At 42.8% G+C, this 12,913-nt stretch overlaps 1 protein-coding gene across 1 annotated transcript in view; it reads left to right on the forward strand.

The window, feature by feature from the left end:
* LOC147733201 (mucin-2-like) overlaps positions 1-12,913 on the forward strand; it is a 1,190,401-nt gene that overhangs the window by 236,117 nt on the left and 941,371 nt on the right. The window contains exon 4 of the mRNA XM_086957735.1: positions 11,299-11,413. Within this exon, the coding sequence (XP_086813861.1) occupies positions 11,299-11,413 (115 nt within the window). The remainder of the gene's footprint in view (positions 1-11,298; positions 11,414-12,913) is intronic.

The raw sequence follows: 12,913 nt of genomic DNA on the forward strand, positions 1-12,913 counted from the left end.
ACAAATGTAGCTCGGCTTTAGCCTCTTGTGAGATTATGTGATACAGCAACAGCTTCAGGTGCTGGGGAGCACAGAAGTGCAAACGGCCTGGGAAGATGACCTTGATCAAAGAGGAGAGGATAGCAACCGCTCTGGTGATCTTACACAGGTAGTTTTCTAATTTGGAAAGTGCCCTGCTTATCTTGTGCCACATCTTGTCCATTAATCTGGATGATAGACTCAGTGTGATAGTTACTGAGTTGATAACAAGGCCCAGGAATGTAAGATTTAGGGGGGAATCCAAGGACAATTTCTTGTCGTTTATTATGAACTCAAGGATTTGAGATGATCCACCGTTTTCTTCAGGTGGCAGGATAGAGCCTGTTGGCATTGGTTTACGAGGAGTATGTCATCTAAGTAGATGGTCATGTGGATCCCGATGCCTTAACTCATTCAATCATGAGTTTTAGGACATTGGAAAAACACCAAGGGGCCGAGGGTTGGACAAAAGGGATGGAGGCAAATTTGAAGGTGTGACCCCTCCATTCGGACTGTAAGAACTGTATATTGAGTGAGAAGATGGGAACCGTGTGGTAGGCATCTATGAGATCCAAAGTTTCAATCTAATTGTTGGGCCTCAGAAGATTGCATAGGCGGTGGATACTATCCATCAAGAATTGCAGAAGACAAACCATTCGTTGAATTCCCGGAGGTTGATTACCGATTGTTGGCCACCATTCATCTTTTGCATCAGGAACAGATTACTTAAGAACCCTTTAGGGTTCTTGGAAGAATGGCCCCTTTAGACTGTACGTCCTGGATCTTTAGTTGAATGAGAACTGCATTTTGCTGTGAAAAATGGATTGTGCGTGGGGGGGCTGATTGGAAGGAGGGCCCATAGAACTTGATGTAGAAACCTTAGACAGTTTGTAGCACTCAGGTGTCTGATGTGTGATCCCTCCATCTGTTATGAAAACATGACAAGTGGCCCCCCAAACATTCATGGGAAAGAAGGTATAGACTCACTGTGGATGTTGATGGAAGGGCCACCAACTCTGGAACTGTTGCGAGTGCCTCTCTGCTGACAGTAGCTTCTGGTCGGGTAGAAGTTCCCGAACAGTGCTGGGCCTTGCCACTGGCCTCTTTGTGAGGGCTGGCCTCCAATTGAGGTGAAGGTGTGAGCTCAGCCAGCCAAACACCCCTTGCTGCGGCCGTTCCCGTTAATAATTATTTTTATGGATTATCAAACGAGTTGAAGATGGATAAAAATTTCCAGACCTCTTTGATGAAGGGATCGCCGCCTAACCTGCTTCTGAAGTGGCCAAATCCCCCCGGTTTAGTTGATTTTTATGAGAAGGGATCTACGCCTCTCAGTAGAAAGGGCAAGTTGCCATTGCCTAGGAAAATGATGGACTACTGAGCCCTTCTGGAAAAGATTTCTGGGGGCGGACTATAGTTGACGAGAAGTTGGCGCCCCCTACCATATTGATGATCTTTGTTAGAGGGCCTTTAATATCAAGGAGCTTGTCCTGACATGAGTGCCTGTAGCGGTTGATCTTCTTCCTATAATCTTTAATATATTTCCCCGGAAAGGTGGCCATTTGGGCATCGATGTCCAGGGTGAGGGTGACCTTACCTTCTAGTGAAGGATAGGGGCACTCTACATTAAGGTGGTTTCTGACCTCCTTGTTAAAGGGCTAACATAATCTGCTAGCCACAAAAGTGTCTACCTTGTACTTAGGAACCAATTTGGAGGAGCTGGGGTACATCAGCGCCTCAAGATTTAGCATATCTAATAACGGGCCAAAGGACCCCTTGGATGCATGTCCTGTCCTGACTGAGGAAGTGGTCCTCGGGCACCATGGCTGCTCATGGGCAGAATTGGAATACTACCCCTTTCGAGAGCTGGCAGAGGCTGGGGGAGGTTGGTTAGGACTGAGGGGGACTGATACCTCAGCTTCAGGTTGGGGGGTCGCATGGGGGAGGGAAAAGTGGGCAGCCCTAGAGGTAAGGGGGCTTGTGCCCAGGTGGCGTTAGGAGGCATGTTAGGTACTTCTGTGCATACTCAAGGAGTTTCTTCTCTAAGGTCACCACTGTATTGTGGATTGGACAATCCACTGCCTCACAGAAATCACCAGAGACAGGTCAATAGGAGATCTCCTCCTCCTCAAAGTAGCTGTCATCATACTCCTCCATGAAGATACATTCCGGAGACTGCTTAAGGGGAGGAATTCACCAGTGGGTGGCTGTGGCCTGAGATGGCATTGAACACTGGAGGGTACCCAGGAATATGGGGGTAGCGAGATGCTACTGTAACAAAATGTATTGCTTACGGACACACCAGAGTCCTTAGGCCTATGTAGACACCTTTGCTGTTTAGATTTCAGAATGGCTGATGTTACCACCTAGGTGGTGTCTGTTGGCAACAGGAGTAAGAACTCCAATGTCAATTAGTATGGACTCTTATAGCGTTCAGACTCCAGCCAGGTAGGGGCTGAAGAGCATATGTTCGGAGGTGCTTGGCAGGGTTTTACTGATGAAGTGCTGAAACCTGCTCTGATTTGCGTATTCCAGTCAGAACAAGCGCTCTGAGCACCTAGGGTTGCACACCCAATAGCGGTCAGCAGCCAATAACATGCCTGTGTCACAAATCTGCAAATAAAATTAAAGAGGCCACAAAAGGAGAGAGCAAGCATTTCCATGGCTGCTGTAATGAGGATTGACAGCCTCACCTGCAAAAAAAAGGCACAGTACATGTAAGGGATAACAATAATGTGAAAGGGGACTGGAGTCCCAGTACTTAGCTTTCAGTCGGATGCAGAGCAAAGAAGAAAGAGAGGGAAAAAAGTGGGGACTAATGCAGATATGGACTGTCTGGGATTGTGATTGGATGACCTTTGAACTCTCTTGCTTCTCTTTTTTCCCTAGTTTCCTGGGAAATTAAGTTTACTATGATACTTTTTGCATTTTTTAACATGGCTGGTGCAGAGAGTAAAGAAAGTAAAGCCTAATCCTTGCCCCAGGTCCTAAAATAAAATTATACCATGCCAGTAAGATCTGAAGAGAATCAGGCCCACCATGAATCATAGCTGTCTCTTTTTTTCAAGCGCCTTTTCTTGTGTAGGTTATCATCGTTGTTGTATAAGTGATGTATTATACAGATATATAGACAAATTGGTGTGAGATATTTGTATTCAATTCCTCCAAATCCTGCAGGACATAAAGCAATTTGGCCTGTTTAACATTCGGGATTTTAGGTCCATCACCCCAATCCCTTCAGCTGCTAAGTTTTGCAAATCTGCTTCAAAATAAGATTTCTAGGGGCAATTGCCAGTTGCTATGGAGAATGGTAGTCAATAATTCATTGAATTGGAGTTGGCCTCCATTTACTTTTTTACAATATGCCAAACATTGAGAGTGCAACATCAGTTGGACTCTTAAGATCAAATTCCAATCAGATGTGCGCTTGGACGCGGCAATCACAATGCATTGTGGAAGATAATGACACTTCATTGTAAATCTGAGCCAGTGTCAAATAACAATGGGTGGTGCAGTGAAACAGCCACAGCAACTCCCTTTACAGGTCCCTCTCATGCAGATACCGCTGTGAAAGGGTACCATATTTACAATCAGCATTAAGCCACAAAAAGTGGTTTAACAACACTTTGTAAATTTGGGGCAGGGCATTGCATCACCAGATCAAAAAAAGTGACGTTCCGATGATGTAGTCCCCTTGTAAATTTGTCCCTGTATGGATAACATATTATCTCTATTGATAAATTTAAAATACTTGACTTTGCTCATGCAATGCAGTGCAGTCACTAGCATGTTGCCTAAAGAAGTACTCTTACTAAGAGTCCTATGTATATATCGAGATACGTGTGAGGATGTCAATAAGGTCCAAAATGTTCTTCTTAGTTGGGTCCTTATTTATTTTAAGTTGCATGTAATCACCTCATCCAGCTCTGGGACTCCTTTCCCCAACTTCCTCCTAGATCTCCAAGTTATTTGAATGGTAAAAATATTAAAACCTATGCTCACCTAGCAACAAGCTGGGAGCTGCAGAAGGTTCTATCCAACAGATACAACAATGTGTTCACAATTTAGTCATCATGGACATTTTTAATTCCTATTAATTACAGTATGCCCAGTAACTCTCTTCACAGACAGCAACACCAGATGTATATTCCTAACTTTGGAATCAAGAGGAAGGTCTGACTGGCTTAATGACTATTTGGAGACCATAGGAAAATGTGTCTAACTTGTAGACTAACCAACCAGCAGGCAATGAAAATTCAGATAAACTATTTCAAATATTATCAGATATTAGAAATTGCCCACTTTTTGCCCAAGAAATTGCAACACCCCCTCTTTATTTTAGATGTATAGTATAGATAGTGCAGTGGAACATTGACTATCAACTGTAGCTCATTTCAACTTCCAGAATCAAGTTCTAATGGGATAAGCCAACTAAGTAGGCTTAAACAGAACCTGGAGGTTATGAAAGGTGGAGAAAGAATGTGTGCTGCATTATCTGTTGCTCTAGTTAGCAAACAAGGGTGATTGCTAAGGGAAGCAAGGTAGCAGGACGCCATATTTAGACATCTTGCCTAATGTTGGAGACCTATTTTTCAAACGTGCCGCCTCTGTCAGACCTAAAGCTTTGTTTTTTTTAGTGAAACAAAAAACAATGACACTAAGGAGCTGGCTGTTTTTATTAAGCACCTGGGGGCCATTGTGCCTTTTTCTTGTTCAAGGCTGCTATGGAATTCATGGCAGCTGTGGACAGTATAAATGTGAACTGGATGGCCCCCTTAAATATGGTGGGCCGTTTAATGTCTTAACCACTTCTTAGCCAAGGACGTGCCAGTAACTTCATCTGTTTTGGCACTGGTGTGCCAGGGATGTAACTGTTACATCCTCTGCACACCACCCAGAAGTCCCTTGGCTGTAACCAGCAGAGGGATTTCCTTTTCAGTTGTTCAGCCACGGGAGCTGGGGAAGAGCTTCCCTAACCCCCTGAGGCATTTTGTAAAGACGATTGCATGCATGGCGTCCCGATGTCATTATATTGAAAGTGAAACTGAAATGAGCCAATCATCGCATTTGTGTTTCACTGTTTTGGTGCTCATGGGGCTAGCTCAGCCCTGAGTACTGAAACACACGGGAGAGGTATCATTGGAAAGGGGGGGAATCTCGTACCTTTCTCTAATACCCTTCCAATGTTTTTGGGCATATTCAGTCTTTCTGACCTCCTGGTGAGCAGATGGAGCAATGGCCCCCATTTGCCCCCTGGAGGGAGCAGAAATCCCAATAGGGAATAGGGATTTAATTTAATGTAAATTTAGGGGTGGAGGCAGCACTGAATGAGCATTGCAATGCCACCACTCCACGCAGAATTAGGCACAGTATTTCTGCCCCACGGTGGGGCTGAAAAACCACTAAGCACCAAGGAGCATTTTTAATTAGCAAGAGTTGGGGAGGGGGCTGTCCAGAATAGGCAGGCTAATGTCCTCACCCCACCCACAAAAAATTGACAATCGTTCTTCCCCACCTGGGGGCCATATGATTGCAATAGCCCCCGATCTACACCTCCAGGTGGGCAGAAAGTCCACTTGGCAGCAGGAACTTTCTGTGTGTATGTTAGGGGCTGCCAAGAATGGGCATGCCAATGCCCCTACCTCCCTAAAACAAATAGCCATAGTCTTTTCTAAATCTCCCGATATGCCCCCGGAGGGGGAAGATAGCCCACTAGGCACCAGAGATATGCTTATAGGTATGTCAGGGAGTGGCCTCTTAGGCAAGAATCATCCCCTTTTTTTGTGTACACAAGTTGGTCTTTTATGCCACCTTGGGGGCTGATCAGCAATATTTTTAGGCACATCCCCCTGATCCAGCGGTCATTTCTCAATACAAAACATCATTTACCTCTGGTTTAGAACTTTAAAGGTGATGGACCTTTGCCACCATGTGTCACCTCCAGGAGACTTTACATAAACAAGAACAATCAAAATGCAATTAATATTTAAGCCAAGAGAGTTGTGAGTATTTTAAAGGGTTTTATTTTCTAGTCAAAATTTAAGGTTCTCTTATTCTTTATTCATTAATCAAATATCAATCAGGCCACAGAATTGGAAAAATAGGAAAATAGAATTATTACAAAATATATTATAGATTGCATACAAAGCACTCCATCAATTAAGGGAAACCCCTAATTCTATGTTAGTCAGAACTCTTTAAAGAGTTTCAGGAAAGATATAATTCAATAGTGATTTTTGCAAGGCTAATCAATAATTAATCACTAGCAAAAATCTCCGATAAAGATAAACAAATGCATAAGACAAAAACCTGTCCTTATCTCTCAGCTGCTCTCTCTTCGCTGGCCTGTTCATCTGTGCCTCTCTCGCTCTCTATGTCTGACAGAGAGGCTGCTCCTTGAAAAGGCCCGTCCTTCACAAGACCACAGAGAATGTGATCTGCTTTGCCAAAAATGTGACGTGCAAGGCTAGCCGACGTCTCTCTAAAAAATATGATGAGCAAGGCCCCCTCCTCCCTCTGTGTCTCCTCGGACGCAATCTCCTCCCAGGCTGCACCCGCGTCGTTCACGTACCTAACCCAAAGGACGTCTGGTCAGATTTGCTCCTTCTCTTCTTGTCTCCTCTAAGACGGACACGCCCCCTAAGGGGTTATTATTTATACTCTAATTCTTGGCTGACTATACTAATTATGTTTAGTAAAAACTTGCACTGTGATTAGTTAGCACAGGGGACATAGGGGTCTCATCATCCTGTTCTCATTGCAAATCCAACCCATACCGGTTCTGACAATGGAGGCTTAATGCTAAGAATAACATACTTAGCATGTATCAATAAGAACACTTTTTGCAACAAAATGTATCAATTAATTTCCTGTCTCTCTCACATCGCACACAGGGATGATACTTTCCCACAAACATTGGTACATTGGCACGGTGACAAGAGTGTGCAGATCATTGGGACCCTTGACCTATGTGTCTTCACTTGAGGCACTTGGCAGTTCATTCAGTTGGCACAATCTTCTGCACATGCCTCTCTCATTCAGCACACTGCTAACAATTCTCAGCCATGCTGGAGTCCCAATTCCTAGGCAGCCATTTTATTGTGGGCCCAAAAGCAACACAAACACAAAAGAATAATATGAAATAGAACCCAGAGGGGCATATTACCAATGATTAGCGATATTTATTGCTAACTAGGCTTAGCAACGATTTCTTTTATCGCTAAGCATCGCTGGAAATTATCGCTGAGCTAACGTGCTATTAGCAACGTTTATCTCCAAAGCGATAATTTTTCCGGCGATAGCATGAATATCGCTGAGTATACAGCGATATTCACTCATTAGCGACAAAATGCTCTTAGCCATGTTATCCACCTCTGAGCAGGCGTTAGTTTTTGGTGATAGCGGGAATATTTCCATCGCTACGCCCGCCTTGCTAATAGGCGATAGTGACGTTAGCGACTGCTTTTAGTCGCTAACAGGTTGGGTACGCCCACTTTGCATGTCATTAGCGATAAATATCGCTGACATGCAAAGCGGGCCCAAAACCGCTTGCTTGCTAATATAGCGATAGAATTATCACAGCTTAGCGGCCGAAAATGGCCGCTTAACTAGCGATAATTGCCTATCGCCCCCCCGGGTAATATGCCCCGTTATGTTTACCTCTGGCTTAGCTAGAGCCCAACATCCACAGCTAGGCACTTTGAAAAAGTGGGTCAATTTTCTGTGGGGAAATGTGATTTGTCCACTTCAGGTTTTGGGGCATTTCCTGTCAAAGGCACTAGGCTTACCCACATAAGCAGGGTATCATTTTTATCCAGAAACTTGGAGTATTGTTTGGTGGGTGGAAGTTTGTGTCTCCTCGCAAAGTCAGAGCCTTCCATCACAGAAATGTGACGAAAATTAGCTTTTTTGTTTTTTTTACAAGGTTTGAGGTTTGCAGAGGGTTCTAGGTAACAGAATCTGATGAGAGCCACACGAGTCACCCCATTCTGGATTTCCTTCTATGTCTTATGTTCAAAAACATAAGGTTTTCTAGGTTTCCCTGGGTGTCGGCTGAGATAGGGCCTAAAATCCACAGCTAGGCACTTTGCCAAAAAAGGTTCAATTCTCAGGGTACAAATGTAATGTGTCCACATTATGTTTTGGGTCTTTTCCTGTTGCAGGCACTAGGCTTACATTCAGAAGGGAGGTACCATTTTAATTGGGAACATTTTGGGTGGAAACAAGTTTGTAAATCCCTTCAGATTACAGAGCTTTCCATCACAAAAATATGAAGAAAATGTGTTTTTTCATCATTTTTGTGATTTACAGTGGGTTCAAGTTAACAGCTCCTCGTGGGAGCCACACATTCTGGATTTCCCTCAGTTTCTGGTTTTAAAAAATGTACAGGTTTGCTGAGTTTTCATAGAACTAGGGCCCAAAATCCAAAGCTAGGCACATTGCCAAAAAGGGTCAGTTTTCAGTGAAAAATATGATGTGTTTAAGTGGTGTTTTTGGCCATATACTTTCGCAGGCACTAGGCCTACCTACAAAAGTGAGGAACCATTTTTATATGGAGACTTAGGGATGCAGTTAATAGTGGAACAAGTGTTATTGCCATTTGTCTTTCCATGCATTTCTGCATTCTAAAAGGAAGACAGTGTGTAAAAAAGAAGTCATCTTGAACAATTCACTCTAAATCATATGCTCATAAGAGTACTTACAAATTCAAAGATGCACAGATAACCACTGCTTCTAAACTCCATATCTGGTTCCCATTTAAAAAATACATAGGTTTTGTTTATACCTATTTTTCACTCTTCATATTTTACCAAATTAATTGCTGAATGGCCGGTACAAACTGAAAAATGATTGCAAGGTGCAGCTCAGTTATTGGCTCTGGGAACCTTGGGTTCTTGGTGAACCTACACACTCTACGTGTGTTCCCGCAACCAGAAGAGTACCCCAGATGTAACGATGTATATGTACCATAATTAAAAGAAGTTACAGGTGAAAATGTAGGCACAAATGGCAGTTTTTTTTTAATCAATTTTTTAAATTTCAACTCTTACTTTCTATAGGAAGCCTTGAACGCTGTACACAAATGACACCTTGCTGAATTCAGAATTCTTTTGTCTATGTTTCATAAATGTACAGCTTTTGGGCATCCATTATTGGTTTCACACCCATTTCTACCACTAGCTCGAAGAAGGTTGAAAGCACAAATAATCGGGAAAAAAATAAGCTATGTGCCAGTAAAGTGCCAAAACTCTATAGAAAATGTTGGTTTTCAGATAAATGTCTTCCTGTTCCTGGAAGCTGGGAAGAGGGTGACTTTAGCATCACAAACCCTTCATTAATACCATTTGCAGGGTAAAAACAGACAGTCTTTTGAAGCACCTTTTTCTCCATTTTTCCCCTAAATCCCAAAATTAGCTGTATTTTAGCTAATTTCTTGGTCCCCTCAGAGGAATTCACAAACCCTGGGTACCTTTTTTAAAAAATAAATGTATATAATAAACATGAGGTTGCCATGTTATTTTCACATTGTCCACACACAAAATACTAGATAGTTCTTATACATAAGTATACACCATAATCAGTTTCGAAGCATACATCTTCACTATATAAGCACAACCACCAAGTATGCTGTTATTTGTGAATAGCAATTCTACGCCAGCATATTACAAATGACATTGATGATGACATGAATGGGCGAAACTACCCATCCTCGGATGATTCTCCCCTTACTGGCTGTTGAGAATCAGAGTTAGAGTCCACATCAAGGAGATATTGTTTTAGGGGTTGCCAAAAGTCATGGGGTCTAGATGCAAAAGGTTGTAACGTAGCATAGAGCTCACTATTTGTATTACAATGGATTAGACAGTTGAGCCATGCCTTAAGCAATGGAATGACTCTGCTGCCCCAATGAATCACTATCTCTCTTTTTGCCAATAACAGGGCTATCGCTGTGAACCTACGCACTGGTTACGGAATCTCCTGCACATTACCCATCAATGCCAACCCCAAGTTAAGGTTCAATACTAAAATGTACCGTTTGGGGTGGGCTAAATAAATGGCACTCCAAAAAACAACTATCCTGTGCAATTACAGGTCATATGAGCAAAATCTGTGTATTGCGCATGTACCTCTACCATTCTTAGAATAGTGGAAAAAAAGGATGGAAATTTGGCATGGATACCTTATGTGAAAAAAAGGTTATGGGCGCACAAGCCAGAACTAACCCAAATAGCCAAAAAAAGGTGTGGCATGGGAAAAGGCCTGGAAGTGAAGGGTTTATAGCCAGCAGGAGTGTGGCAATAAGCAGCTGGCTGAATGTTTCTGATGGCAGAGCTAGCAGAGTTTCTGCATTGAAAACCAGCTAGCTCCCCACTCTAATTCAAGCAGGCACACTGATAGTGCAGTGTATCTGGGACATTCACAAAATTATGGCATGCTTCCTGTATCTACCACACTCTAAATAAACCTCTTAGTTTATTAAGCAATTTGTGTAGCTAAATATTTGTGTTAAATTAGTAGATATAGTAGTGTGACATTCACAAGTCTCATAGAGACATACCAAGGCGCTGATTGGGCAATTCACACATCTAGGGGTAGTTCGAAATCAGATAGTGCCATGTGTTTCATTAGGTCAGACTTAATGACAAAATGTAAACATTTTCATTGACTAAACCTAAAACAAACATCATCATTTTCTGTTAATGGAAGATTTTGGGGGGAAAATCCCCAAAGTACTCCTTGACCATTTTCTATCAATTATTACCTATTTAGATCAATATAGTATGCCAGAAGTACTCTGTTTGTAACAACCCCAGCTCATCCTACAAACATTTCATTTTTAACTTTCTTAGCTAATTAACTAAGTAGAGTTGGGATAAATGTCTTAGAGGGGGTGAGTGACAATTCAAGAGATGTGTAACCTCTGTGAAAAATGCTTGAAGTTAACATCAGCCGGTGTCACATGCTTTCAGTGCATCTAATTGACCCTCTTGCACATTCATTTGTATACGTAAATTGTTTCTGTTGGGTTCTGGAATGAAAAGTGACATAGAGTGAAGATTTGTGTCAGCATGTGAAGGTCATGAATTGAGAAAGGCTCAATACATAATTTAAATGTGATTGTACCCTTTGATCCCCTAGCTTTTTGTATGTATCAAATCCTTGGACATGTGCCATCTTTGAATGTCCTGTGTAGCTTTATAGCAATCCCTTTCTGTAGCCTGACATCCAAGCTGTTTGCCTGAATAGCCAATAACATATGTTGATCACCATTGTTTTCAGGAGCAACCAGTCTTTCATCAATCCTGAAGTCCAGATTGCGAGGGACAAGTCATCAATAACAATCACTGCCGAAGTGGGTCTAGTCCTTGAATGGAACAGACTAGACCGCCTTGAGGTAAGTATGTGTAGAAGAACATCTTCTAGTGTAGCTCTGTACAGTTTCTGCACTCTCCACATTCCACACAGCAGGGTTGCTTTCTTGATAATGGGCCAAAACATTTGAAGGAGCAAAATATAGACATTGTGAAAGAAAAGTGTTGGAATTGGCCCTTTTTGGCTAAAGTTCCTTAAACTTTTTGCTTTCCCCTAGACCTTTTTTCAGACATGGGGTTGCCAACTTAAATGCTTTGGGCACTTTGCCACTGCTGATCAGTGTCAATGTGAAAGTGCTCCATGTGTAATGGTAATTGGTTGTCCATGATTGGTATGTTTGCCTTACTAGTAAAGTTCCTCGTAAAGTGCACTATGTGTTCCAGGGCTGGTAATGCAAATGCTACTTGTGCGCCTGCAGCACTAATTGTACCACCCACACAAGTAGCCTTTAAAGAGAGAACTCAGGCCTGCCACTGCGGTGCCTGTATGTAGTTTGTTAAACTGCCATGTTGTCCTGACAAGTGCACCCACTTGCCAGACCTTACCGTTCCCTTTTTATGCACATCAGACACCTCTATGGTAGGTTTAAGGTACCCCCTGGGCAGGGTGCAGTGCATGTGAAAGGTAGGATATGTACTGATGTGTGTTCCATGTCCTGACAGCAAAATATTCTTCATTTCATTTTTCACTGTTGAAAGGCCATCTTGCCCATAGGACAGAATGGGGAGGCCGTGTAATATATTTTCCAGCCTATCTTTCCAAAGGCTTAAGATGGAGAGGTGAAGTTTAGTATGGCTGACCTCACAATGTAATAACACATCTTTTTATGAATGTGGTGTTTGCATTGTGTGTAAGAAACCACACTTTTGGAAGTAGCTGGGTTTGTGTGCTGTAACATTTCTGTGTGTCTGGCTTGACTGTCTGGATTTGAAAGTGATAGGATCTGCAGAATGTCTTGACCTAGGTGAGACCGCAACTGGCTGACCTGCATCTGGAGTGTAGAGGGGAGTAGTAGCACCTAGATGTGAAGAGGCCTAAGTTGCTGCCATAAAACAATGGTTCCATCTCCTGCTGAGTGATTGAGAACCCAGACCCCCACTAATCAAAGGAAGAAGGTGTCACTGGCAGCGAGGCACCCTGAACTTGTTTACACAGGGGTCAGTGCCCCCAAACATAACGACTTCAAAGACATTTAGGGGTATAACTATGAAAGCTGAAGCTCCTGAACTTTGGAGAAATGGAGTGCTCAAGACTGAAAATGATTGAAACTACTTCTTGGTCAAGAGGAACCTCTGCCAAGGAGAAAAAGCTGAAGACACTGAAGGAAAGGACTGACCCTTGTTGTGTGTTCTTGGGCTGGCATGGTTTGCTGTTTTAACCAAGGAGAGGCTGAAGGGTCTTTGTTGGGTGCTGTGTCTCCATGTTTGAAAGGACTGTGCTGTGTCCAGACGTAACTTATCCCTAAGGGCCCGAGGTGAGCTGGCTCCCTGTTGCGGAAACTCAGGAACACAAAAGTTTCCAA

Source organism: Lissotriton vulgaris, chromosome 2_1 (assembly GCF_964263255.1).
Source record: "Lissotriton vulgaris chromosome 2_1, aLisVul1.2, whole genome shotgun sequence".
Lineage (NCBI taxonomy): Eukaryota > Metazoa > Chordata > Amphibia > Caudata > Salamandridae > Lissotriton > Lissotriton vulgaris.